This window comes from Schistocerca cancellata, chromosome 4 (assembly GCF_023864275.1).
Source record: "Schistocerca cancellata isolate TAMUIC-IGC-003103 chromosome 4, iqSchCanc2.1, whole genome shotgun sequence".
In the NCBI taxonomy this organism is placed as follows: domain Eukaryota; kingdom Metazoa; phylum Arthropoda; class Insecta; order Orthoptera; family Acrididae; genus Schistocerca; species Schistocerca cancellata.
The window spans coordinates 367,201,502-367,229,477 of NC_064629.1; the positions used below are offsets into that span (position 1 = coordinate 367,201,502).

A 27,976-nucleotide genomic window follows, 5' to 3' on the forward strand; every position below is an offset into this window, starting at 1 on the left:
CATGAGGTATTGTCCGAATTTTCATAGCCAAACAAACAGAGAGGAACAGATAAATGGGGTATCAAAAAGACCAGCGTGAGATCTAGTGAAAATATTTAACTGCTTGGAAATAATAAGAATAATTAACGAAAACTTAATTAATGAGTTGAAGAAAAATTGAAATATTTCACAAAAAACTGTTGACAAGCTATGTAAATGAAGTGTCAAAAATTTCATGTGTTCAAGGCCTAGCTGTTTTGCACATAAAAAGATACATTGGTGCGGTATTTAAATGTCAAAAAGGCTTCCTTCGAATCAAGTACCAAAGTAAGGATTTTCGAGAACAGAAGACGTTAGGAAGGCAAACGAGGAGTCAGTAAGATCATGCTTTCTGAATAAAACGTGAAAATAAAAAGTGAAAGTAATCGGTCGAATATTTTATGAAATGATTTGTGTAAAAGAAATAAGTAGATCAGAGAAACGTTCTACGTGTCTTTGAATAGACAATGAGGTGCACCAAACGTTTCCCTAACACTTTTTATTTCATACTTCGAGACAAATCATTTCACAAAACGTTTGACTTTCTTTTCAAATATTTTGTATGCCTTACTTTCACAGACTATTTAGATTAATTTAATCATCAAATATCTGTAAAATTTCACGGTTCTCTGCAATTTATTAGGAATTTAATGTGTGTGATATACTGGGATAGGTGTGTACACACTTACAGATCAAGTACTTTGGCAAGACCTTAAAAATATACTTGTCGATGCAGTATAAACAGTATACATAAAACTTAGTATACAGAATTGTAACTGAGTCAGTTAAAATGTGATACATGCCTGGGATCGATCCCAGGACCTTATTTTTTGTTTTATGCTGTTCTCAAGCTCTGTATTTAACGTAGTCAGTCATTCTTCAGCATTTATTGGCTGTTAAAAGTTCTTGATCGTGTAAAAAACCATTCGTCTTTAATTTATTGATGCGATAATCGAATGCTCCTCTGCTCATTCACGTGTATTCGAAGAATTTGTTTGGTGATCTTCGTAACTGATGATATGAATTACGAAATTCTCCATGGAGATTGCTACCTTTGTAAATTTCATGCACAGCATTCCTTTTTGCTTTATTTTCTTAAGTAAACCTAATTTTGTAGCCTTGCTCTCCAACTACAGTATTGTACAGTTTAGGGGCGCCGTTTTATAGAAACAGCTGGTTGGCTCTTAGCAGCCATCTTGTAGCTCGACAAGGTCGCTCGCACCCAGTACATCCGAGCTTTTCACCCGATGCTGCTGCTTGTCGCTGGAGTGTCGCGTATCCAGAAGTCGCTCACTGTCGGTCGCTTCTGTCACTCACATAGGACACGACCTAATGATAACAATCCTGATAGCCAAATGCGATTTTGCAAATGGTACTGATGACGAACAATTTGTGGCGAAGGTAGTGTGGAGTGACAATGCACAATTTAAACTTAATGTAACGGTTAATCGGCATAACAGGTTGTACTGGGCACTAGAAAATCCGCATGTTTATGTGGATAAAGAGGTCAATCTACCAGGAGTTCATGTGTGGTGTGGACTGTCATCTAGGGGCTTAGTAGGAGCCTCTTTCTTTGATACTACTGTCACTGGAGAAGTTTACCTGGAAATGTTCTGCACATCAATTTTGCCAGGTATACGTGTGCTTTATAGAGCTGATGAAGAGGTCTTCTACCAACAGGACAGGGCGCCACCACACTACCACCTAGCCATATGAGCTTTCCTGGATGACAATTTTCCAGGGCATTGGATTGGACGAAGAGGGCCCATTGAGTTCCCTCCACGTTCGCCAGATCTAACACCTATGGACTTTTGCTTTTGGGGAACTGGGAAAGATAACGTCTATCGACGTAAGCTATGCACGCTGGAGGAACTTCACCAGGAGATTACAGCGACATGTGCAGCCATCGCCACAGTCACATTGACTGATGTAGTTGCGGAGACCGTTCGTCGTTCTGTTATGTGTATAGCTGCCAACGGTGAACATTTGGAACATTTAAAGTAGCCATGTGCTAAACTGGAGGTTGTACAACATGTCTGATCAATTATTAAATGTAAAATAAACACACAAGTAATACTTTTCGTTCCTTAAAGTGTGTATACATTTTTCTGGCGGACTCTGTTTATTACTTTTCAAAACATGTTCCTTCTGGTATATTACAAGGTGACACACTGAGATTACAAGTTTCACAAACCTAAGCCAGAAACAAGTATTACCTCCTGTTTCCAGCAGTAGTTACGCAGTTTTAGGCATGGTATGTGTAAACATATTTACATACATATAAACACTTTTAGTCTCACAGTGCTTTTTCAACAAAATTGAAACAATACAAAGAATATGTAAATGTAAAGGTGCTAGATTTCCACTTTTATGCAGGTGTTGTTACTTCTAAGATATTATAAAGGTAATTCATTATTATTTATACCAAAATGTCATTTACCAAATAAATTTTTCCTCTAGGTATTAGATGTGACTGTAAATCGCAAAATGGTTTCAACTGTTAAATTTTTGCTTTCTTAGGAAGAAACAAATTTTTGCTGCAAAAATATGACTATCAAATCAGTTTGTTCGCTTAACATATTCTGGTGAAATTTTTCTCTGTGAAGCAGTATATCTGGTTGTTCTAGCAGATCAAGTTTTCTACCATTATTTTCTGTGTGGGGTACAGTTAGGCAGTTGTGAATTTCATTCATTAGCGCATGTCTATTCAGGAACAGGAAATTGGCACCATCAAACCAACTGCAATGACTAATAGGTACTCAGTAAACTCGATTAACAAAATGTACAACAAAATACAGGCTGACATCAACAATGGAAACATCGCCAACAGCTTAACTGGACTCCATAGAGAAAATTATGATATAAAATTTGATTTGCTAGAACAGCCAGAAACATTGCTATACAGAGAAAAGTTCTCCACAGACACTATAACAGCCACAGTTTTTTCGTAAAAAAAAAATGGCTCTGAGCACTATGGGACTTAACATCCGAGGTCATCAGTCCCCTAGAACTTAGAACTACTTACCCTAACTAACCTAAGGACATCACACACATCCATGCCCGAGGCAGGATTCGAACCTGCGACCGTAGCGCTCACGCCGTTCCAGACTGTAGTGCCTAGAACCGCTCGGCCACTCCTGCCGGCTTTTTCAGCAATTTCAAAAGTTTATTTTATCCTAAAGAAGCAAGAATTTAACAGCTCAAGCAATTTTACAATGCACGAACACATCCGATATCTACAGAAATTGGCAAATAATATCTGTGTATACATAATAATGTAATATGTTTATGTTGTTCTTCTGGTCTTCAGTTTCAAGACTGGTTTGATGCAGCTCTTCATGCTACTCTTTCCTGTGCAAGCCTTTTCATCTCTGAATAATGACTGCAACCAACTTCCTTCTGAATCTACTTACTGTATTGACCTTTCGGTCTTCGTCTACTATTTTTGCTCCCCACACTTCCCTCGAATACTAAATTAGTGTTCCGTAGGAGTATCAGAATGTGTCCTATCAAACTATCCCTTCTTTTGACCAAGTTGTGCCACAAATTTCTTGTCTCCTCATTACTATTCAGTACCTACTCATTAGTAACGCCCATTTGATCTTCAGCATTTTTTCTGTAGCACCACATTTCAAAAGCCTCTATTCGCTTTTTGTTTAAACTATTTATTATCCATATTTCTCTTCCATACATGGCTACATTCCAGACAAATACCTTCACAAAAAACTTCATAAGACTTAAATCTATATTCGATATTACAAATTTCTCTTCTTCAGTGACGCTTTTGTTGTGATTGCCAGTCTACATTTTACATCCTCTGTATGTCGGTCATCATCAGTTATTTTGCCGCCCAAATAGCAAAACTCATCCACTACTTTTTTTATCTTGTTTGCCAACGTTATTTCTTCAGTTGATTTAATACAGCTGCACCCCATTATCCCTGTTTGCTTTTGTTGATGTTCATTTAATATCCTCCCTTCAAAACACTATCCTTTCCATTCATCTGATCTTCCAAGTCCTAAAAGCCTTTGACAGAATTACGATGTCATCAGCAAACCTCAAAGTTTTTATTTCTTCCAGATGTACTTTAATTCCTTCTCCAAATTGTTTTGGTTCCCTTTACTGCTTGATCAATGTATAGATCGAGTAATATCGAGGATAGGTTACAACATTTTCTCACTGCTTTCTCATCCAATGCTTCCTTCTCATGCCCTTCGACTCTTGTAATTGTCGTCTCGTTCCTGTACAAGTTGTAAATAGCCTTTCGCTCCCTCCCTTTTACCCCTACTACCTTCAGAATTTCAAAAAGAGTATTCCAGTCAACATTGCCAAAAGCCTTCTCCAAGTCTACAAATGCTGTAAGTGAGGGTTCGCCTTTCCTTAACCTACCTTCTAAGAAAAGGTGTAGGATCAGTACTGCCTCGCATGTTCCTACATTTTTTTGGGAATCCAAACTGATTTTCCCCAAGGTCATCTTCAACCAATTTCTCCATTCCTCTATAAAGAAATTTCTGTTAGTATTTTGCAGCTGTAACGTACTAAACTGTTATTTCGGTATTATTCACACATGTCAGCATCTGTTTCCTTTGCAACTGAAATTAATACGATCTTCTTCAAGTCTGAGGGTATTTTGCCTGCCTCGTATACCTTGCACACCAGATGGAATAGTTTTTTCATGGCAGGCTTTCTCAAAGATAACAGTAGTTCTAAGGGAATGTCATCTATTGCGGGGTCCTTGTTTCGACTTAAGTCTTTCGGTGTTCTGTCAAATTCTTCTCGCAGTATATCTCCCATCACATCTTCATCTACATCCTTTTCTATTTCTATAACACTGCCTTCAATTTCATCTCCCTTGTGTAGATCCTCTGTATACTCCTTCCAGCTTTCACCTTCCCATTCCTTGCTTAGTACTGGTTTTCCATCTGAGCTCTTGATATTCATACAGCTGGCTCTCTTTTCTCCAAAGGCTAATTTAATTTTCCTGTAGGTGGTATATATCTTTCCCCTAGTGAAACATATTTCTAATGCCTTACATTTGTCCTCTAGCCATTCCTGTTTAGCCATTTTGCGCTTTTTCAATCTTTATATCATCTATATACATACCAAATATCTTTACATCATTTTGGAAATAACAACATTTCTATGAATGTGGAAATGTAGTATCTTTACAAAGATGGGACTACAAAATGCTTACGAGCATTTCCAATGAAGTATTCTGTGGTTGACTTAGCATTCGTTAGAATCTCACATTCATCATCTATTTGGCCAACTCCGATGAAAGTGTTGTCGTACAAAAGAACTAATACGCACACTGCTAGCCCTTAAAATTACAAAACCAGGAAGAATAGAAAATAAGAACATTTTACTTATTGCGTGTATGTAGTGTTGTAGGATAAGTACACGATTAAAACTGTTATGTTGAGGGATACAATGAGCAATATTTCATACACAGGGCAGCAACAATGGCTCTGTCCCGGCTGGGCATCAAGTCGAACCGAGCTCGGCTGGCACACATGGGTAATTCGTTTCTTACTGCTTCAACTACATGACAGAGTTCGTCAACTGTAGGAGTTGGCGAGTGATGGTTTGCCAGTTTCTCGGCCATCGATGATAATATACATTTTAAATAACTGTGAGGTCTGGAGAACGTTCTGGTCAGGGCACCAGTCGACCGCCTCGCTACTACAGTGTCAAGGGAAGTCGTAGCCATGATCGGCGTTAATCTGTCCATTAGCATACTTGACTTACTGTAAACAAACCCGTTCCCTGACTCGGGGTATGGAGGTAGCGGAATGATGCTGTAGAGCCAAGCAAATAATCTGCCTGCCCTCTTTGAAGCTAGTCGTGTGGGACCATTGAGATACTGCATGGCGTTGCATATGGCCTTCCTGTACCTATCGTTCCACATTCATATGGAGCACCGACCAATTCGAGCAGTAACATTCCGAAATGACAAAGCATACTGACGCTCTTGATTCTTGACACGTGTTGGTCGTCGTTTCTGTTTCTTACATAAAGAATAACAAGCTCTTCTGTCAAAAAACAACATTCAAATGCCATTACAGAATGAGAACTCCGCTGCGTAATCTTTCCTTATATAAACCATCTGAATGTCTGTGTGGACACCTATTACTGGACAGTTATATGAGGTGTGTCTACCCTTCGCCCTTATGACGACTTGAACTCTGCTGGTAACACTTCCTGTGAGCTGTCTGAATGTGTGTCGAGCAATGGCAGCCCATTATTCCACAAGTGCCGCAACCAGAGTAGGTAGAGATTTTGGACGCTGGGATCTGCAGTGCAGTCGACTTTCTAATTCATCCCAATGGTGTTCCATTGGACGGGGGTCGGGACTCTGGACACTCCAGTCGATTTCAGGAATGTTATTGTCCACAAACCTTTGCCTCACAGATGCTACTTTATGACGCGATGCATTGTAATTCCGATACAGTCAATCAACGTCTCTGAACTGTTTCTCTGCTGTACATAGTATACGATCCTGTAAATGTGTCTATATCTTTCTGCATTTAGCATTTTCTTAAGCACAATAAGAGGAGCACATCCTAACCACGAAAACACTCCCGTGTCGTAATACTACCTCCTCCGTATTTCCCTATAGGCAGGTAACGTTCTCCAGGCATTCGCCAAAGCCAAACACTTCCATCGGATTCCCAGAGAGTATAGCGTGATTCATCACTCCAAATCAATCGTTTCCAGTCATGCATTGTCTAGTGGCATCGCTCTTTACACTAGCTAAGCATCACTTACCAATGACTACAGAAAATTGTGGCTTTTGAGGAGATGCTCGACCACTATACGCCATTATTTTTAACTCCTTACCCACAGACATTGTGCTAGTAGGAGTGCTGGCGACACTTCGGAACTCATGAGTGATTCCTTCTGCGGATTTCTAGCGTTTCAAATGGTTAAAATGGCTCAAGCACTATGGGACTTAACATCTGAGGTCACCATTCCCTAAAGCTGCTTAAACCTAACTAACCTAAGGACATTACACACATCCATGCCCGAGGCAGGATTCGAACCTGCGACCGTAGCAGCAGCGCGGTTCCGGGCTGAAGCGCCTAGAACCACTCGGTCACAGAGGCCGGCTTCTAGCGCTTTTTACAATGCCCGAAGGCCTGTGTCCTTTAGTACATGAGGTCCGTCTTCTCTTTGTTTAGCTGTTGTTGTTTCTTCGCTTTTCCACTTCAGTCACATCACCAACAGTCGATTTGGGCAGCTTTATAAGGGCTGAAATACCCCTGATGCATTTGTTACTCAGGTAAAATCTAATGACTAGCCCACATTAGATGTCAGTGAGTTCTCCTGACAGCCGTTTCCGCTCTTACTGCTTCTCTTCTGACAATAAAGTACTCCTCGCCTCCAATTATAATGGCGAGTCCTCCTCTGTTGACATCTAGTGATCAGTTCCGTATTACATAAGGGTGTTCCGGTTCTTTGGAGCAGGTTGTGTGCAGTATGTAGATGGTATTGCTCTTAACTACTTGGTGTAATTGTGCTGAAATGCTTATTATTTCCATATCCAAGCACGTAGTACACTTTACGTTAACCTGTCTTTTGTTGCAGCGTGCCCTCACGGTTTCAAAATTTTAATAGCAAAAGTATCATTTCTTCCTGCGACAGTAAATAATTTTTCTGAATACTAATAATATTACAAAAGTGTGACAATTAAAATCTAAAAGATGTTTCTAGATGTGGCCTGCCTTTCAGAAGCACCATTCTGTGAGCAACTACATAATTAATAAAAAAATATGTAATAATAAAATTATGCTTAACTTTTCACCTTCAGAACTACATAGTTTTCATAGTTGTCACTAGTTTTGTTCTAATAAGACCTACTTCAGATCTAACATTTTATTTTGTATGTAAAACTAGTCTTTTTAGACCAAAACTAGTTAGAACTACTAAAATTGTGCTCTCTTCTCGAGAAATATATCTACAACTGTGGAGAAAACTATCAAACATACATAAGTGCTAAGTAAATGCCACTACAAACGTGACCTCATATTTTGAGGAGAAAATGTGAAACTGTAAGGTAATAGATCCCGCTCGAAAATTTGCGGCATAACTCTGACAGTGCGCAGTTTTGACCTTCAGAACATATACACTATGTGATCAAAAGTATCCAGACACCCCCAAAAACATACGTTCTTCATATTAGGTGCATTGCGCTACCACCTACTGCCAGCTACAGCGACCTCAGTAGTCATAATACATCGTGAGAGAGGAGAATGGGGCGCTCCGCAGAACTCATGGAGTTCGAACGTGGTCAAGTGATTGGGTGTCACTTGTGTCACAAGTCTGTAAGCGATATTTTCATACTCCTAAAATCCCTAGGTCTACTGTTTCCGATGTGATAGTGAAGTGGAAACGTGAAGGGAAACGTACTGCACAAAAGCGTACAGGCCGACCTCGTCTGTTGACTGAAAGAGACCGCCGAAAGTTGAAGAGGGTCGTACTGTGTAATAGGCAGACATCTATCTAAACTAACACACAGGAATCCCAAACTGCATCAGGATCCACTGCAAGTACTATGACAGTTACGCAGGTGAGAAAACTCGGCTTTCATGGTCGAGCGGCTGGTAAATGCCAAACGACGCTTGGTGTAAGAAGCGTAAGCACTGGATAATTGAACATTGTGTGGAGTGACGAATCACGGTACACAATGTGGCTATCCGATGGCAGTGTAAGTATGGCGAATGCCCGTTGAACGTCATCTGCCAGCGTGTGTAGTGCCAACAGTAAAATTCGGAGACGATGGCGTTATAGTATGGTCGTACTTTTCACGGAAAGCGCTTGCACCCCTTTTTGTTTTGCGTGGCACTATTACAGCACAGGCCTACATTGATGTTTTAAACACATTCTCGCTTCCCACTGATCTTTCAACACGATCAAGCACCTGTTCATAATGCACTGATTGTAGCGGAGTGGTTACACGACAATAACATCCCTGCAATGGACTGGCCTGCACAGAGTCCTGACCTGAATCCTATAGGTCACCTTTGGGATGTTTTGGAACGCAGACTTCGTGCCAGGCCTCACCGACCGACGTCGATACCTCTTCTCAGCGCAGCACTCCGTGAAGAATGGTCTGCCATTACCCATGAAATCTTCCAGCAAAATTCAAATGGCTCTAAGCACTATGGGACTTAACATCTGAGGCCATCAGTCCCCTAGACTTAGAACTACTTAAACCCAACTAACCTAAGGACATCACACACATCCATGCCCGGCCCGAGGTAGGATTCGAACCTGCTGCCGTAGTAGCAGTGCGGTTCCGCACTGAAGCGCCTAGAACCGCTCAGCCGTAGTGGCCGGCAAACCTTCCAGCACCTGATTGAGTGTATGCCTGCGAGAGTGGAAGTTGTCATCAAGGCTAAGAGTGGGCCAAAACCATATTGAATTTCAGCATCACCGATGGGGAGGGGGGGGGGGAGGGGGGGGGCTCATGAACTTGTAAGTCATTTTCAGTTAGGTGGCCAGACACTTTCTATCACAGTGTAGCTTTTAAGTACGCGCACGCATTGGATTACACTCGCTTCATCCCACTGCAGCTGCTTAATGTCCGAGCATGTAATACTGCACAGTGAGTAAAAGTTTTGTGAAATACTGTTTTGATATTGGTAACATGCTTTGATCATGGTGTCAAAGTATACAATCTTTAATCTATGGCTGGTATCACACATATTTTTGCTTAGAACATTTTTATGTTACGATTCGCCACTCTGTTCCTCCATCACACTCCTGGCCTTTGTGGCATAGCGCATTATCTTGTTGCAACACGTCACTGCTGTGAGGAAACATGATCCTCATGAAAGGGTTTTCGTGGCCTGTAGCCAGTGTGCGATACTCTTTGGCAGCCGTTGTGCCTTTCACAAGCTCCACTAGACCCACGGATGCCTACATGAATGTCCCCGAGCATAATCGAGTCGCCGCCAGCTTGTCTTTGTCCTGCAGTACAAGTATCATACGGCCGTTCCTGGAAGACGACGGTTTCGTGCCCTCCTATCAGTACGATGAAGAAGGTAAAGGGATTAATGAGACCATGCAACGCTCTGCCAGTGCACCAACGTCCATTGCCGATGGTCGCTTGTCCATTTCAGTCGTAGTTGCTGATCTTGTGGTGTTAAAATTGGCACATGCATGGGTCATCAGCTGTGGAGGCCCATCGTTAGGAGTGTTAGGTGCACTGAGTGTTCAGACACACTTGTATTCTGCCTGACATTACAGTCAGATGTTAGCCCTGCCACACTTCGCCCCCTGTCCTGTTGTACCAGTCTGCTCAGCCTACTACGTCCGACATCTGTAATGAAGGATGGCTGCCCAGCACCACGAAGTCTAGAATTGGTTTCACCTTAGTTTCGCTACGTGTTGAAGACATTCACCACAGCACTCCTCGAACACAAGACAAGCCGTGCAGTTTCCGAAATGCTCATGCCGAACCTACAGGCCGTCACAATCTGACTTCGGTCAAACTCAGATAGATCACGTACCTCCCCCATTCTACACATGGGCAGGACCCTCACTGATACTACATACACCGTGGGTGTGTCTGACTAGCAGTCATTCCTCGCCAGATGACGGTGCTATATCCTGGACGGGTTTCTATCGATAGTAGGTCGGTCTCATAACGTTCTGGCTGATCAATGTATGAGGTCAAGTTGGTGACGTTCAAGTGAAGGTGTAGACACAAAGTGAAACTGGAGCACATCATGTATAATCTTGTGTGCTGAGCCGTGGATAAAGTTTACTATTGCTGCAGTGTCATCCAGAATCTCTCGGCTGTTTTATATCACGATAGTGTCAACAGCTGTAACTTTTTGGTGTTACAAAATGATGTGTCTGACATGGATGAGCTGCAGCTGCCACAGACATCATACCAACTGTGAGCATTGGTTTCCAGTCATAGATTTGCTGCAGTGACAAAACATACAGCACAAGACTGGATCTTCATTCTGTGATGATGCAGAGGTGGAATAACAGAACTCTGTCCACCTCTCCTTACAGATTTTTGTTGCCATGCAGGAGCTTATACATTTGCTTGATGCTACTTTTGTTGAGCTTACTACTAAGGAAAATTCTAACCAATGTATATGCTACTGGCGCCATTTTTATTACGCAACTTAGCGTTTCGTGTGCGTATTCCCATAATAGAAATATAAAAACAGCTATCGCAGAACTATCTTGTTTGATTTCAGGTAACTTCACCTGTCTGGAGGTTGTATTCGTGCTCAAACGTCGCCTGGGATACTACCTATTCCACACGTATATCCCAACCTGCCTGATTGTCATTATGTCTGTAAGTATGAAACGCTGTAATTGCTTGTCTACTGATGCGACTCTAGCATCGAGTTACATCTTCACATACTACATGTCCTTTCCCAGAGCAATTTCAATCGTTTTTCCTTCTCAGACTATGATATTATTTCTGAAATCTACTAATCCTGTCAGTTATAATCTACTGTACACCTTCAGTTCAAATAACGGCTCCAGTCTAGCTTTTCCCAACATAACTGCGAGCCTATCCATCTCATATCACCTACCTCTCATCTCTTGACCCTTCCCAGTATTCATCGTGCTTTCTTTTTTTCATGTTGCTTCCTCCCCAGTTGCACCTGCATCCATCTCCCTTACCTACAATGTTACGAGAAATCCATAGCACCGTCGTCCTCATAGGATACAAAAGCACACAAATCATGAACATCTCTTCAGACTTCAAATTATTATGTTTAATCTGATCAAAGTAGTTTTGTGTATTTTACTTGTTTTATTCAAGGGCTCGAGAGCAGTATCATGGCCGCTGATAGCCACAGTCTACTGAAGGAATATAAATGACAGATAAATTTAAATACATGATTGTTTGAGATTTGATTGTGTTGTTTAAAAATACCTAATTTCCCAGAAGTTCTTTCAGTTTGAAGCGAATTGAAAACTGTTATTTATTATATATGCTGGTGTGCAAAACTTAAGGATGAAAGTAACTTCCCATGATGTGTCATTGCCAAGTGACATAGTTCAATGAAACGTAGGCCATGCATAGGAATAACTGCTACACCCAAGTACAGAAAAAAATGGAAAATAAATACGCAATGAGACAAACAGAAATTACACTTTTATTCAAAGACAACAATTACACTCAAGTCACCGCAATTCAGAATGGTTCCCAGGACCTTGCAAGGCAGGATCTAATTCTTAATAGGGTGTAAATCACCATGGACGGCAACGCACGCCCTTCAACGTTCACTCTATGCTGGCACAAGTTTTCTAAGGAGTTCTTGCAGAAGGGGTTCCACCAGCGCTGTTGACAGCTTCTGGATGGTCACTAGTGCATGTAGACATGTTGCAATATGTCTCCCAAACACACCCGTCATGTGATCGATGGGGTTTAAATTCGGGCACCAGGCAGGCTAATCCATTTGCCGAACATGCTCTTGATCCAAAAGTTCCTCCACCTGCGATGTTCCAAGCAATCACGCATTGTCATCTACAAAACTCAAGGCTCAGCCAAATGCACCTGCATTATGTGATTACCTGTTCCCATCTCTCGCCATGTGAGGGTACATCCAACAATGTCGAACATAATCGTTTTGGTGGTTCAGGTGTTATGATGTGAGGAGACATATTGTTACACAGTTGTACGCCCCTACTGACCTCCAAACCTTGAACACGGAACTCTCACTGGTCAACGTTATCGTGACATTATACTCCTTCCCATGTGCGTCTTTTCAGGGGTGCATTCAGTCCTGATTTCGTTTTTGTGCATGACAATGCGTCACCACATTGAACTGCTCAGGTGAAGAGGTGTCTGGGATGAGAGGATATTTGGAAAATGATCTAGCATGCTCGTTCTCCATATTTCTTTCAGTTACATTCTGTGCTATACTGCGGTAGTTTTGGCTACGTATGATCTAAGTTTCATTCAGTATGTGGCTTGGCAGTGACAGATCATACGAAAGTTATTTTAGTCCATAAGTCTTAAGGACCAATGTACATAAGACGATGTATACTATCATTAGATAGACGTTATGAAAAGTAACGACTGAAATCTGCTGATTTTACGAGTATATGAGTAACTTAATTTGAGATTGCTGCTATATTGGAGAGAGGGAAAAGAGAGATAGATAGAGAGAGAGCTCTGCGGCCAATTACTCATGAATGCGTTTACGCGTTTAGCTTAGATTTATGCCACTGGTCGTCTTGGACAGAAACATGAAGGAAGAAGGAACAAGCAGTGGAAGAGAGAGGCTGCACACAAGAAAGCCTCAGAAACCATTTCGATTTTTTCCAACTTATTACCAAGTTGTACATGTTTACTTCGGCCAGTGATTTCTGAATAAAAGTGGTTCTGGGTTATCGGAGCATCAGTTTTTTTTTTTTTTTTTTTTTTTTTTTTTTTTTTTTTTCAGGCTGAGCATCTCTCGGTATGCCAACTCACAACACACATGGAAAATGCTAAGGGGGCATAACATTAAAAGGCCAGTATGAGCACATTCCATTCTTATCAGCGATAAGATAAGGGGTGATAGATTACACATCCAGTGTTAGGTTACACACTTGGCCGACTTATATTCAAGGTGACCCACCATTCCCCTCCCATAGGCGAACCATTGGGAATTGATAAAGGACACCCAGGGAACACCCACACTTCTCAACCAATTGTGCTACTTATATTCAGGGTCATGACGTAACTCGGTACTGGTCGTGTGACATAAAACTGGCGTGAAAACCTCTCCCATTCCCCTATCCCTCTCAATCAACGGGAGCACAATAAAATTGTGGGAAACCTAATGGACCAATAAGATTCGAGCTCCCACTCCTCCTCCTTAGTATTCTCCATAACTAGCTCAACTGTGTATTCTCCTCAGTCAAAGGTCTGTGCATCATGGGAAGAGGTTTCGGATTAGTTATATCAACAATAATTCTATAGTGAAAGGGTTTGGAAATAAGAAAAATAATGTAACAGTAAACTTTATGGTTTACTATTAACAATTTTATAATAATATGTTTTTATTTATTAACATTTTTTTTATTTTGCTTACGAGCTGTTTGTTTCTGACAACAAATCTCACAGCGGTATTTCTAAAGAGCTATTTTTTCATATGTACGATAATTTTCAATTTTTGCATTTGATGTATTTACACAACCATTTCTTTTTCTTACATATATACACACTGGTTTTATTTGAAAAGCTATTATAATTTCTGATGACTTATGGCTATCAGATACAAGAACTTAAATACTACATATTCCATTTTTGTTCCACATACATTATTTACACTTTCTTTCTACATGCATTATTTTGATTTTCTAGTATTTCATTTCTGATAATTTGTTTCTGTATACAGAATATACATGTGAAACAGGGAGTAACAGTGTACAGGGTGGTACATCTGAAGTTTCGGATGAGATTATCTCTAAAACTATACATCGAGTAAAAATAGTGGGTACGACAAAAAACTACACATCGGGTAAACGTAGTGCGTAAGACAAGTTCGTAAGCTCAAAGGGAGATATCAAATGATACTACACGTGACTTCCAACCCCCACCCCCTTGGGTTGGGCGGGGGGCAACTTTTAAATCTTAAATGGAAACACCCATTTTTTATTACAGGTTCGGATTATTCATAAAAAAGCAAACAAGTTTTGTCTAAAACATTTTTTAAACGATTGACAGATGGCACCGAACTCGAAAAAAGTAAAATTCTGGAAGAACTTTTGATTTATTTAGAATTATCCGAGAAAGACGCATCAAATCGACAGAAAATGTGCACCAATTCTTTCGTTACGCCAAATTAAGCTATATATATATATATATATATATATATATATATATATATATATATATATATATATTCCATACACACACAACATATAAACACATGGCGTCCAAGCAGGTATTCAGGCTCGCACACACACAACTATGGTGAGCATTTCATCCACCTGTTCTGCACACACTCACATATACATATCAAATGGTCACAAATAAATACACACCCACACAGTCAATCACACCAATGAATAGTGTGAGTATAAAATGAATTGTTCATTAACTTTAAAAATCTTTTTCAAAGTCACCTGTCACCAGAGACTACTTTATGGTGTTAACATCAATACACCCTTTCAACCAGCATTCCTGCTTTTAGGAGATTCCATGGGTGGCACTAAAAATTTCCATCCCCAACCTGAGATAATGATAGTGTTTTCTTGTGTGGAGGACATGTTAGTTCTAAGTCCCCAACATTGTCAACAGTTTTGGGATGGAACCATTTCATGGAACATATCGGCAAGTCACTGTGTTCGTCATGCAACTGGGCAGACTATGCCAGTTCTACTTCCAGAACATATCTCTTACTAGCATGCACAGCCTCATCATTGATCTACCCCTTCAGTCTGGTGATCTCCTCTTTGGACATCCATCGGAACCCTCCAGATGGTAGCCTTTGTTGTATGCCATACGTCTACCCACCCTTTCAATCGAAGGATGTAACTTAAATCATCAGATGGTCCGTACACCCTCCTCGCTAATACGTGATGTTATCTACCTTGGTGTACCTGTGCACACACTGGCAAAGTCTGTCACAAATCCTAAGTACAAAGAAGAGCAGTATGTCAGCATCACTCAACGATTCAGTACTGACAAGTGTTCTTAACATAGTGCCCCATGAAAACACGGGTGCAGTGGAACAGAAAGCAGGATCCAGATAATATGTGCACAGGCATTAACTCCTGAATTTCTGAAGAGCTGGTGTAGATCCATTTTCATGCATAATCTAGCATATTCTCCTACAGTAGGGCTACCAGACTTCTGCCAAACATTCACTGTGTGCTCATGCTTCACATCCATTATGGCAATGCCCATTAGTTTACTGGAGAAAGAGGTTATGTCAGTTAATGTGTTTTTTGTAGTCTCTCCTTCGAATCCTGGTATTTGTATAGAAAAATTATTGGGATATATGACTGTGGCGATAAGCATGTTCTCGCGAAGCATCATCTCATCAAGTTTCTGAAGAGGAGCATATATGAAGCAAAGCGAATCCAGGAAGCAGAGTTATTCTTGGAATGATTCTCCTGGCAAAAGAAATTTACTTTTCAACGATGTTAGGAATAACACTGCTTTATCATCCTTCAAACCGAAATCACCCAGGTGTTGAGTGAGAGAGTACACATCATACCCACCCAAATTGTGAAAGAAGGTGGATATATGCCATAGCAGTTGTGCTTCAAGTTGCATGCATTAGGGGCTGCGGTGAAGAACTTTCCTGTTAGATGACAATAGTATCTACATGGAGTTTCCATTTCTCTATCCACTGACAGGCAACAAAGATAACACTCAGCTGTCTGCTCATACAAGGCATCATTCTCCTGTGAGTAGGTTACAGGAATGTTGTTGTGATAAATCCCCTCAAATTTCCATGCAAGATTTTCGAGCTCAGTGAGAAACCATCTAGAAGGATTGTCCCAAACATATAGTAGAATTTGTTACAACTGGATTCATGTAAACATATAACTTGATATGATGCCCTGTATTGTATGAGCCAATCTGTGAAGGTGGTATGGAAGCAGAGGAATCGCTTCCACAATGTACCACCGGAGGTGGTACTCAAAGTCTGTGTACAAGTCATTGCGCCTGGCGGTGGGCATATTAAAGGTTTACAAGCTTTATAGCTTTGGTAGGCATTTCCACATTCACCGGTTCCTGGCTCAAGCAGTCAGTGAGATGTCTAGCAAGATACTCACTCTTGGTAAACGAGTTGAGGCATCTATGGCAAAGTATCTTGCCCTTATTTTTTTACATTTAGGTAGAAACTAAGCAGACATGCTTTTGACTCACATGTAGTGTGTCTTGTCACACTCAGAGAAGAGCAACAAACCTATGTGTTTGGGGCACTGTTAGCTAATTTGAAAAACTATAGACGTGCAACTACTTAATTCTTACCATCTTTGTTCTGCACATTGTGCTTATGGTAATCTTCTGGCTTGCTAACATCAACTTCCAGGGTGTAATCGCGAATCGAATAATCACAGTTCTGCCTTCGAATTTTGGTAGGTCTTGGAGTTTTTCAGGGAATGAGATGCTTTGGAAATTGTAATGCCTTTGGGGATTAGCTGTATTTAAGTACTCAGAAGCACTCCATTCGTAAAGCAATTGCTATTGCAAGCCAGAAGTGACCATGCAAAGCAATATTCATCACTCTCATCTAGGTTCTTGACATTACTGCATGCTTTTTAGTGGCAATATCTTTTGCAATAGGTTTGAAACTGGGCCCACCCTTAGTTGTATCATAGACATGCAAGTATATACGAAGGTAGAGTACATGCCTGAGTCTCTTACCTAACCCCAAGAACCCCCAAGAATGAAGTCTCTTTCCTGCATATTGGAAAAAGGACCGTGTATTACACTCTTGACAAAAGTTCTGAACCAGTCTACAATTGAATACCCCGTGATGTCATACGAGTTCCTTCCCAAATTTGGCAGCGCTCTTCTCCTTTTGAGCATCATTGCTCTCTTTCAGTGGGGTGTGACATGACATGATGGGGTACTGCAGGTCATTGACAATTCTGTAGAACGTCCTTTCCAAAATGTCCTGGCACGCATTGAGAAAAGTGGCAGGATCTCAGTAGCCCACATTTGAGTTATCAATGCAGGTTTGTGAGATGCTGTCCCCAAAAGAACCAGCAACCACAGAGCTGTCCAGTGCAGCTGCAGGACTTATGTGGTGATCTGTAGCATAGTGGACTGGGGTACTGCGGCTGCTAAGTCCAGAACGATGTTGAAGTGATATCTGATGTTGTGTAGGCTCATGACAATTGTGAGATGGTCCAGGGCATGGCTGCTTCGACAAATGAGCTTGTGTCATCAGCCTGTACCACACTGATGATCATGATGGACCTTGCAATGGTGGTGTTTGCGGGTGTGGCGCATACATTGCCGACAAACCGATCTGGGGCGTCAAATGCATCACAGTCAGGTCAGCTGCTGCAGGTACAAGCCCATGTCTTCGTACAGCCCCCATCTCATCTGCAATGACAGAAAAAATTAATAAGTATCATGCATAATAAATAAATGAAATGTGCAGACATCTATAGTTGTATAGTAAGCTTCTAAAATAGCGGTGCCTAAATAAGACCACGAGCATCTCATCACATCATTATTTGCAGTGATGTCTTGTAATATCATATCATGAGGCATGGCGAATACATCGTAGATGAAGCAGGCTGGAGCGAAAAACTACATGACACACACACACACACACACACATACACACAGAGTCTTTACTCATACGTTTTTTGTACCGATATGGATAATCAACTAAACTGATTTTGACATATGGAGATATAGCGCAGAATACTCTCCATGTGTCAACAATTTTCATTGTTTCAAGAGGAAATCAGTTACATGAACTCGTGCACATAAAATACCACTGAACGATTTTTAAACGCCCCTTTCAGACTGCTATTGATAAAAACATTCGGGTTTTTATTATATTTTTTTAAACACACGTCAGAGACTATTAACGTCTCGATACAGTTATGTTCCTTTATCGCCAGATAACGTCCACTGAGCTGTATGTTGGCTCTGCATGATATCGGCTGCCCAGTGCTACTGGACAGTCTGCAAGGCTCTCATGAATCCTTACCGAGACGTTATTGTCACCACCATCCATTACAATTATTAATATTACTGTGGAAGCTGCACCTGACAGACTCTGTGCGACAACTGGTGGTTACATCGATGGTTTCTGCACTAGCGAACACCTGCTAAAGGTTGTTACTAAAATGTTTGTATTAGTCTCTGAGAGCGGCGTCCAATGCATTGGTAGTGTGCTGCTGATACTGGTCATGGTGCACAGGTAGTCTCAGTGTGACAGTGAATTCTTCTTATTTCTTGAATGGCGGGAGTGAAGCTTGTATGATAGGCCAGTGTATGCATCTGCATGGAAATATAATTCTATAATTAAAAACACTGGCGAAACTGGTGTCAAATATCGGAGGCCTGCGCACATCCACAAGCAGTCAACATCATCCCTAAAACCACTAAACTAGAGACATGAATACTTGTTTTCCATTGGCTGAAATAAATAAAGGACTGTGGTATTTGGCTATCAATACAAGTCTTTTCAGTGTGAGAAGTCATTCCAGTCTGAGACTTGCCAGCAGCAACAACAGCACTGATAGAATCAGCAGAAATGAAATGCTATATTGGAAATGATGGTTCATCAGGGACTAATAAGTAACCCAGATTTGAGTCCACTGATCCTACAGGTATGTATTTAAAATGATTTATCTTTCATGTTTTTGTGTGTCATAGCTTCATCCTGATAACTGACTTCTCCTTCTTTTTCTTCTATTGCAGATGTGATGGATATGTCTAGAGTCAGAGATGCACCTGCAACAACAAGTATTCCATAACCCGACAAGATGATTATGCGTTCGTCACCCAGTCCCAATTCACCTATGGTGTATTTGCCATGCCTACATGCACCACCCAGCTTGGTTCATCATTATTGCTGTCGCGACGACTGCTCATTTGCCAACACAACCATGCCCTGGACCATCTACCAGTTGTCATGGACCTATAGGACATAGAATACCACTTCAATATTACATAGCAGCAGCAGAATCCTTTCCCACTGTGTTATGGATCAACATGTAAGTCCCACAGCCATATTTGACTACTCTGTGGTTGCTGGTTCTTTTGGGGACACAGTCGCACAGACCTGCATTGATAACTCGAATCTGGGTCACTGAGATCCTGCCACTTTTCTTGACGGCTGTAATGGGGTTTTGGAAAGGATGCTCTGCTCCCCAAAACTGTCAAATACCTGCACAATCCTGCTATTGAGTGCTACATAGCTCTATAGTGTGAGCTGACTGACCACCCCATAAGAAGGCAGTGATGCTACTGAAGAGATGAGCAGCGCCATTATTTGGAGGGGAACTCATGTGATATCGTGAGGTTATTCACTCACAAAGTGTTTGGAACTTCTGACAAGCCGTCCACATAATTGGAGGTCCAGTTTCATACCTCTTCCAAAAGATATTGCCGCTATAAAAGCATGCATTAACGACCACAATTTAAATGAGAGGGATGAATATTGCTTTGCATGGTCACCTCTACTTGCAATAGAAATTACCCTACAAATGCAGTGCTTCTTAGTACTTACAAGACATGCAATGCCCGCAGACAATACAATTGTCAGGACATCTCATTCCCACCAAACCTCTAGGACCTACCAAAGTTCGTGATGCGGAACCCTGATTATTCGTTCACGTTTACATCCTGGGAACTAATAATAGCAAGACAGAATATGACTATGAGTACACTATTCAGAACAAAGAAGTTAAGCAATAAGTAGCTGGATGCCTCTAATTTTACAAATCAGCTGATCAGTGCACCAAACATTAAGATTTGTTGTTCTTTTCCCTGTGTGACAAGACACACCATTAGTGGATCAAAAGCACGTCCACCTAATTTCCGCCCAAATGTAAAAAAATCAAGGGGCAAGGTATTTCTACTGTAGATGCCTCAGCTCATTCACCAAGTGTTTGTATCTTGAAAGATGCCTCATTGACTGCTCAAACCAAGAACCAGTGTGTCTGGAAACGCCTACCAAAGCTAACAAGTTCTTGAAGCTTAAGAACACCCACCACTAAGAGCGATGTCCATTCACAATTTATACAGACCTTGAGTGCCTCCTACATTCTGTGTCGTGTTGTGAAGGCCTCTATAGTACTTTCATGGATTGGTACCTATAATATGTGGCACCATATCAAGTTGCATTGCTCGTATGACTCCAGCTGCAATAGATTCCAATCACATGTTAGGAATAATCGGGTGAGCTCCAAAAACTTGTGTGGGAAGCTGATATAATTTATCACAACAACGTTCTTATGACTGTGTCACAAGAGAATGATGCCTTGTATGAGCAGGTAGTTGAGTGTCATATTTGTGGACTGCCATTGGATAGTGAAGTGGAAACTCGATGTAGAAATGATTGTCATCTAACAGAAAAGTTCTGCACCGCACCACTGCCTTGCCACATACCTATCTTCTTGCACAATTCTGGTGAGTATGATGCTTACTTTCTCGTACAGCACTTCGGTGATTTCGGTTTGAAGGATGATAAAGTCAGTGTCATTCCTGACGTAGTAGAAAAGCACGTTTCATTTTCCAAGAGAATCATTTCAAGAATAAGTCTGCTTCCTGGATTCGCTTTGCTTCATGCATGCTTCTCTTCAGAAACTTGCTGAGACGATGCATCACGAGAACATGCATATCACCAGAGCTGCATATCCTGATAATGCAGAGTTTCACCTTGTAATGAAGAAGGGGGTGTTTCCATAAAAATAACAGGATTCGATTGAGAGATGCCACGAAACCACAATGCCCAACATAACCGCATTCCTCAGTAAACTAACAAGCACTGCCGTAACAGCTGCGGAGAGTGAGCACGCAGTGAATGTTTGGCAGGAATTCAGCATCCATAACTTAGGAGAATATGCTAGATTACGCTTGAACAATTGTCTATTCCAGCTCGTAGACATTTTTAGAGAAATTCGGGAGCTTATGCGTGTGCACATACTATTTGGAACCTGCCTTCTACTTCACTGAACCAGGGCTTTGGTGGGAAACAAAGTGCAGCGTGTATCGCGTCCGCTTGCGACATCGGCGTCCCGCATGACAGAACAGAGATGCGGGATGCCTTAATCACAATGAGTGAAACCAGAGCAGAGTTTATGGTACGACTGAGGCCACTGCGGGAGACGAAAACACAGCCTCGTGTCGCAACCAACGGCCGCCATGGCCCGCTAACCGAGCATCGCAGCGCCAGAGGTCGCAATCAGCAATCAGACTATTTTCCCACAGCACTCAAGTGATAGAAAATAGTCCCAGAAGATCCATCCGCTAACCGGCCTTATAAGCCGGCGCACCGCCGGCCAGGAGGCACTTTTGGCACGTCGCCCAGACTTGTAGGGATCTGCCATTCCGGCAGCAACATCCACCCGCCTCGTCTGTTGGTAATCTGTTGGTAATCGTCAGGAGTGGTAGCTTCGGACTGTGACTCGAGAGTGTCGTGCGATAGTGGTCTGACCTCCATGGACAACTGTTTGGTAATTCTGTGCCCGCCAATCTCTAGTTGTTTTGTTTCCGCCTTTTGTTTGGTGCAGTTTCTCGAGCGATAGACTTCTGAGGAAAACATTTTATTTTGTTATTCTTCTGTTATAAGATCCAAAGCGGGATCCATACTTCGTTTCTTGCTTACATTGTTTTTTTGTCTCGACTACTTTGTCGACATCAGCAATGATCTTGTTTATTGATTTTCCCCACTAAAAACAAATTCAGGAATATCGTTCGCGTTTTGTCTCTGCTACCACAGATACAGCACAATGTCAAGAATAACTTGGGTCAGCACTTAATTGCTGACCAATGCCGATATGCCGCTCTTCTTATAATGTGGCATTTGCGTCTGACTTTTTCAGTGCGTGCACAGGTACCCAAAGATAAATAACGTCATGAATTATTGAGGAGGGTGTACAGGCCATCTGACGATATAAGTTACATCCTTCACCTGGATGTAAACAACCCCTATCATTATGCCACAGAACAAAGTCTGCCATCTGGAGAGCTCCGGTGGATGTCCAGAAGAAATCACCAGACTGAAGGAAAAGATCCATGATGTCGCTGCGGATGCTGGTGAGGGATATGTTCTGGAAGTAGAACTGGCATATCGCACTCATTTACCTGACGAGCACAGCGGCTTGCCGATGTGTCTGGAGCATCTAGTCTTGCGAAATGGTCCTATACCGAAACTGCTGACAAGGCTGGAGAATAAGTATCGTTATATTCACCTCTACAGACTACTCCATCAGTGTCTCAGTTTGGGGATGGAACTTGTTAGTGTCACCCATGGGTTCTCGTTCATGCAGCATTGCTGGTTGAAAGAGTACATTGATGTAAACACCGTCTACCAAACAGAGCGCACTCGCAACATGTCATTTTCAAAAAGGTTTTTACAAGTTAATGAATAATTCAATTTACGGAAAAACCATGGAAAATGTTAGATGGTACCTCGACATTCATTCAGTGCACTGGTGGGATGGGTGGAGTTATGGTGCAAGAGATTATGTCATAAGACCTAATTTCAAATGGGGCACCTTCTTAAATGAAGGACTAGTCGCTGTCGAGATGGCTAACGTTTCATGCTGTTCACAAAGCCTGTCTGTATCGTTATGTGTTTTCTGGATCCCTCCAAACTCCATGTGTACCAATTGCACTACGATTTTGTGAATCCAAACTTCGCAGATCCCAAGCTACTGTGTATGAATAAAGACAGTTTCTCTGTTTGGTGAAGGCTGTAATCTGTATGACATAATTAGGTACAAACACGAAGAATTTGACACGTCATGATATGTGGCCGATAATAATTTTGGAATAATACCATGAAACAAGAAGGTTATCGCCCTATTGAAAGACGAGGCGAATGGTTCACAGATTGTGGAGTTCGTGTGGCTCACATCGAAGATGTACCCATACCCAGAGGTGGGCGAAGGGTGTGCATTGTACGGCCTCATAATCCCTCACCATCGAGGACTACAAGACGTAACTACTCAATGGTGATGACGCAGCTCCACATATGGTGCGCCAGGTAATCTTTCAATCGAGACCTGATGAGGCAATACTGCACTTAGCTGAAAGTAGGGCTGTCCGATCGTGGCAATAAATGATCCGTATGGAGGGCTGGGATCGGCGCTCTCCAATGCTTACGCTATTGTTTGGTGTGTATTTATTTGTAAATACAGGGTGTTCCATTTATCTGATGACTGCCTGCCCAAGGTATTGCAGCCTGGCCACGGAAGCCGAGCCTGTCGGTCGAATGGGTCCCGCGACACAGCACTATACCCCTCTTTTTTGTGGGTTTTGCTCTGAAGGCCGTACAGACATACGCGCCTTGTCAGCCAGTGTCATTCGAGCAGTGAAACAGGCATCACGAGTGCAACAGTGAAGTTTGCGAATGCAACAATGACAGGAACGAATATTAAATTCCACCACAAGTGTTTGTTTATGATTCATATGTGTGCACAGAGTCCACTCGTGCTGCTCAGAGAATGTTTGAACAGAGGTTTCTAGGTGTTAGAGTTCCGAGTCATGATTCAGTTCACAAATTAGTGAATAAATTTCGTGAAACGGGAAGTGTTCAAGAGAAGCAGTGTAGACAACGACGAACAGTGCGCACAGAAGGCCGCCTCGATGACAGAGCATACCGCCTGGAAAATTCTTCTGAAAAATATCTTAGACATCTTTCGCAGCAAACACAAATATCAAGCACCTCTGTAGAAAGAGGTGTTAAGTTGCTTGGGCTACGGCCCTATAAAGTACCAGCAGTACAAGAACTTCGACCTGGTGATCATTCGCACAGGGTTAAGTTCTGCGACGGTTAAGTTTTGTATGACGGTGAAATGGATCCTTACCTCATTCTACTTTCAGATGAGGCTTGGTTCCATTTACACGGGTATGTTATTTCCCAAAGCTGTCGACATTGGAGCGCAGATAGACCTGTTGTGCTTCATGAGGAAACTCTTCATGATCAGAAAATAGGGGTGTGGTGCGCAGCTAGTGGTGATAGAATAATAGGTCCAATTTTTTTAATGAGACAGTTACAAGTGAAAGATACGTGCGAAACATTTTGCGATAGTTTTTTAATGAACTGAGTGAAAGAGAAAAAAAGCTTAGCATTTTTTCAGCCGGATTCGTCAAGGGCTCATACGACCAATGTTTCTCTGCACGCAGTTCTCGATGTGTCCAATGAAAGTGTGATTAGTAACAATATCCAGTCCACTAGAAGTCCTGATTTAACTCAGTGTGATTTTTATTTGTGAGGTACACTGAAGGACAAAGTGTACGCAACAAATCATCACACGACAGAGGAACTCAAGGATAATATTTGTGAATCAATTAATTCCATATCTCTGAGAGAATTACATCGTGTGATTAATAATTTCTTGAGTATATGTCAGAAATGCGTTCCAAATAATGGCAGACAGTTCCTGCATCTCCTTGCGTGACATGAATGAGTACAATTTTTTTTGTTTATATTTTAAATGTAGTCATGTCATACCGTAGCAGTAGACAGACGTTACGGCATCTGATCGCCAGGCAATGGAGCGCTCGCCGCCCAGCATCTACTACACCGCACAGGCGGTCATCAGATAAATGGAACACCCTGTAGTTTATGTGTATATGGGAGTGAGTGCAGAATAATTGGATGAACAGCTTGTCATAGCTCTCTCTCTCTCTCTCTCTCTCTCTCTCTCTGTGTGTGTGTGTGTGTGTGTGTGTGTGTGAGGATTTTCCCTTCGCCTGCTGCTGCTGCTGCTGCTGCTGCTGCTAGTCCCCGTTTCACATATATATACTGTATATAGAAACAATTCATCATAAATGTAAATACCCTATATATTGAAATAAAATGTAAATATTGTATATAGAACCAAAATGGAAAACATATTATTTCAGTTCTTGTACCTGATAGTCATAAGCCATCAGAAAAAATAGCTTTGCAAATAAAACCAATGTATATATATCTAAGTAAAATGGCTTTGTAAATACATTAACAAATAAATTAAAATTATTGTTTATAACAAAAAATAGCTTTCCAAAAGAACCACTTTGAGGTATGTTATCAGAAACTGTATTAAAATAATTTAGAAACAGATAGCTTTGTAAGTAAAATAAAAAAAAATTTTAATAAATAACAACATATTATTATAAAATTGTATTGCAGAAAAATAAATTGTTAATACTAAACCATAAAGTTTACTGTTATATCATTGTTCTTATTACCATTCCTTTCATTAAAGGATGTTTATATAACAAACCCAAAACTCTCCACATGATGCACAGACCTCGACTGACGAGGCTACACAGTTTATTTAGTTATAGAGTTGATAACTGGTAGGAGGAGCTCGAACCTCAGTGGTCCATTAGGTTTCCAGCTCCTATTAGTTGAGAGAGATAGGGAAATAGGAGAGGTTTCCCGCAAATTTTGTATCACATGGCCAGTATCAAGTTACATCATGACCCTGAATATAAGCAACACAACTGCCTAAGGTGTGTGAGAGGTTCCCCTGGGTGACCTTGATCAATTCACGATGGTTTACCAGAGGGAAGGGAGTGGGGATCACCTTGAATATAAATTGACGATGTGAGTAACCTGACACTAGTGATACGAATGGGATCTTACTATCCCACTGCCCTTTAAATTGCGTCCCTTAAATCCTGCTTTCTTTAGATATGTTTCCCTTTAAATCTAGAGGCCGCACTGATAACCTAGTCACAAGCATACACGATTAGTAGTAACTGTCTGATGTTCTCGCCATTCTGTAGTATTGTGTTATACCGCAACAGTGAAGTTACGGTAGAACGAGTGATTGCACAAATTTACGTTTCACAGAATGTGGAGAGATATTCTAAAACTTTTAAGGACATAGAATCAAGCGGAAGACGTTTTGCATGCAGTGGCCGCATTTTCTGCCAAGTTGAAATTCTCATCTAAAATTACACAAAACGTCTTCACTATATGACAAGGTATTGAAATTTCATCTAAAAGAAGAGGAGCAAATAGTTCACGGAATTCAGAAATACTCAATTTTTGATGGGGTGCTAAAACTACTTGGCACATTTCGCATTTAGTTTAAGTCCCAGGTTTTGTTTCCATCTTGATATTGAAGAGAAATCATAATTCATCTAGATGATCATAGTACTGATGTCTTCAGGTTTGCCACTTATGTAAAGCCGGAGGTCGTCGGCATAGAAATGATATTTGCAGGTGTTCTGAACCAACGAGATATCAGTGAAATATAAGCAAAACAATTGTGAACTTTGGATTGACCCCTGTGGCATTCCTGGGAGAATATACTTCCAAGACAACTTTTCACACCCACAGACAACACATTAATGTGCATTTTCCAAATAACTTCCAAACTACTTCAGCGCACTATCTTAAAATCTTAGCTGTCCAATTTTTGTGAACAGTTTGTCACAGTTGGTGTCAGATGCTTTGCTGAAGTCTCGAGTGTCAACGTTATGGCCTCACGATTAGTGTTGTGGAAGTTATATAGTTTGGGGATTCTTGCTCACGATATTTCTTTACAGCGTAAGGACTGACTGACGATGAGAAAAATGCATTCAGTTTGTCAGCTGATACCTGAGAAATTTTTTCTGTTTCCCACACACGAACGATGGAGATAGAATCGTGGGTACTGTATCGCCACACATAAGGGACGTGCGTACCTGCTTTTTGACACTGCTTTACCGTGCTTCCCAGTTTTTTTAGCGTTCCGGTCTCGAATTTACTTTGAAACGCCCATGAGCAACATTCCTGTTGTTCATCATTTGACATACGTCAGTTGTCAACCAAGGAGCAGGAGTTTTTTTTTTACACATATTGTACATACTGGTACGTGTTTGTCGATGAGAGTTATGAGCTTATCACTAGGTTCATGAATTATGCCATCAATTGTAGGCGCTCTGATTATTTGACGCCACTGGATTTCTGAATTTCTGAACAATCAGTTATTAGAGTGTCACAAAATGTATGCTTAATGTTCCTACAAGTTATGTTACGCAATTTGAACTTTGAGGGCTGTGAGGAGTAGACCAAAATTATTACATTATGGGCTGAGAGGCCTCGAGCGGAGATTTGTCCTATATCTCTTACTTTATCAATCTTTCTCGTTCAGATTACGTCTGTAAGAGAGTGTCTGTGCTCTGCGGATGTGTATGGTTTGTAGTAGGAGAATACTCAGGTTCATGTTATTCCTAACAAGGTATACATGTCGATGACTGGAACGTGTTTAATTTTAATTTGTGACTGGATATCTGCTCTGAGCTTTGGCCATTGCCTTCTCGAATTAACTTTACGGTTTCTTAAAATTTCAT

General features: G+C 41.3%; 1 protein-coding gene across 3 annotated transcripts in view; it reads left to right on the top strand.

The window, feature by feature from the left end:
• LOC126184933 (glycine receptor subunit alpha-2) overlaps positions 1-27,976 on the top strand; it is a 476,927-nt gene that overhangs the window by 321,106 nt on the left and 127,845 nt on the right. For all 3 annotated transcript variants that reach the window (XM_049927604.1, XM_049927607.1, XM_049927606.1), the window contains one exon: positions 11,238-11,338. In XM_049927604.1, the coding sequence (XP_049783561.1) occupies positions 11,238-11,338 (101 nt within the window). The remainder of the gene's footprint in view (positions 1-11,237; positions 11,339-27,976) is intronic.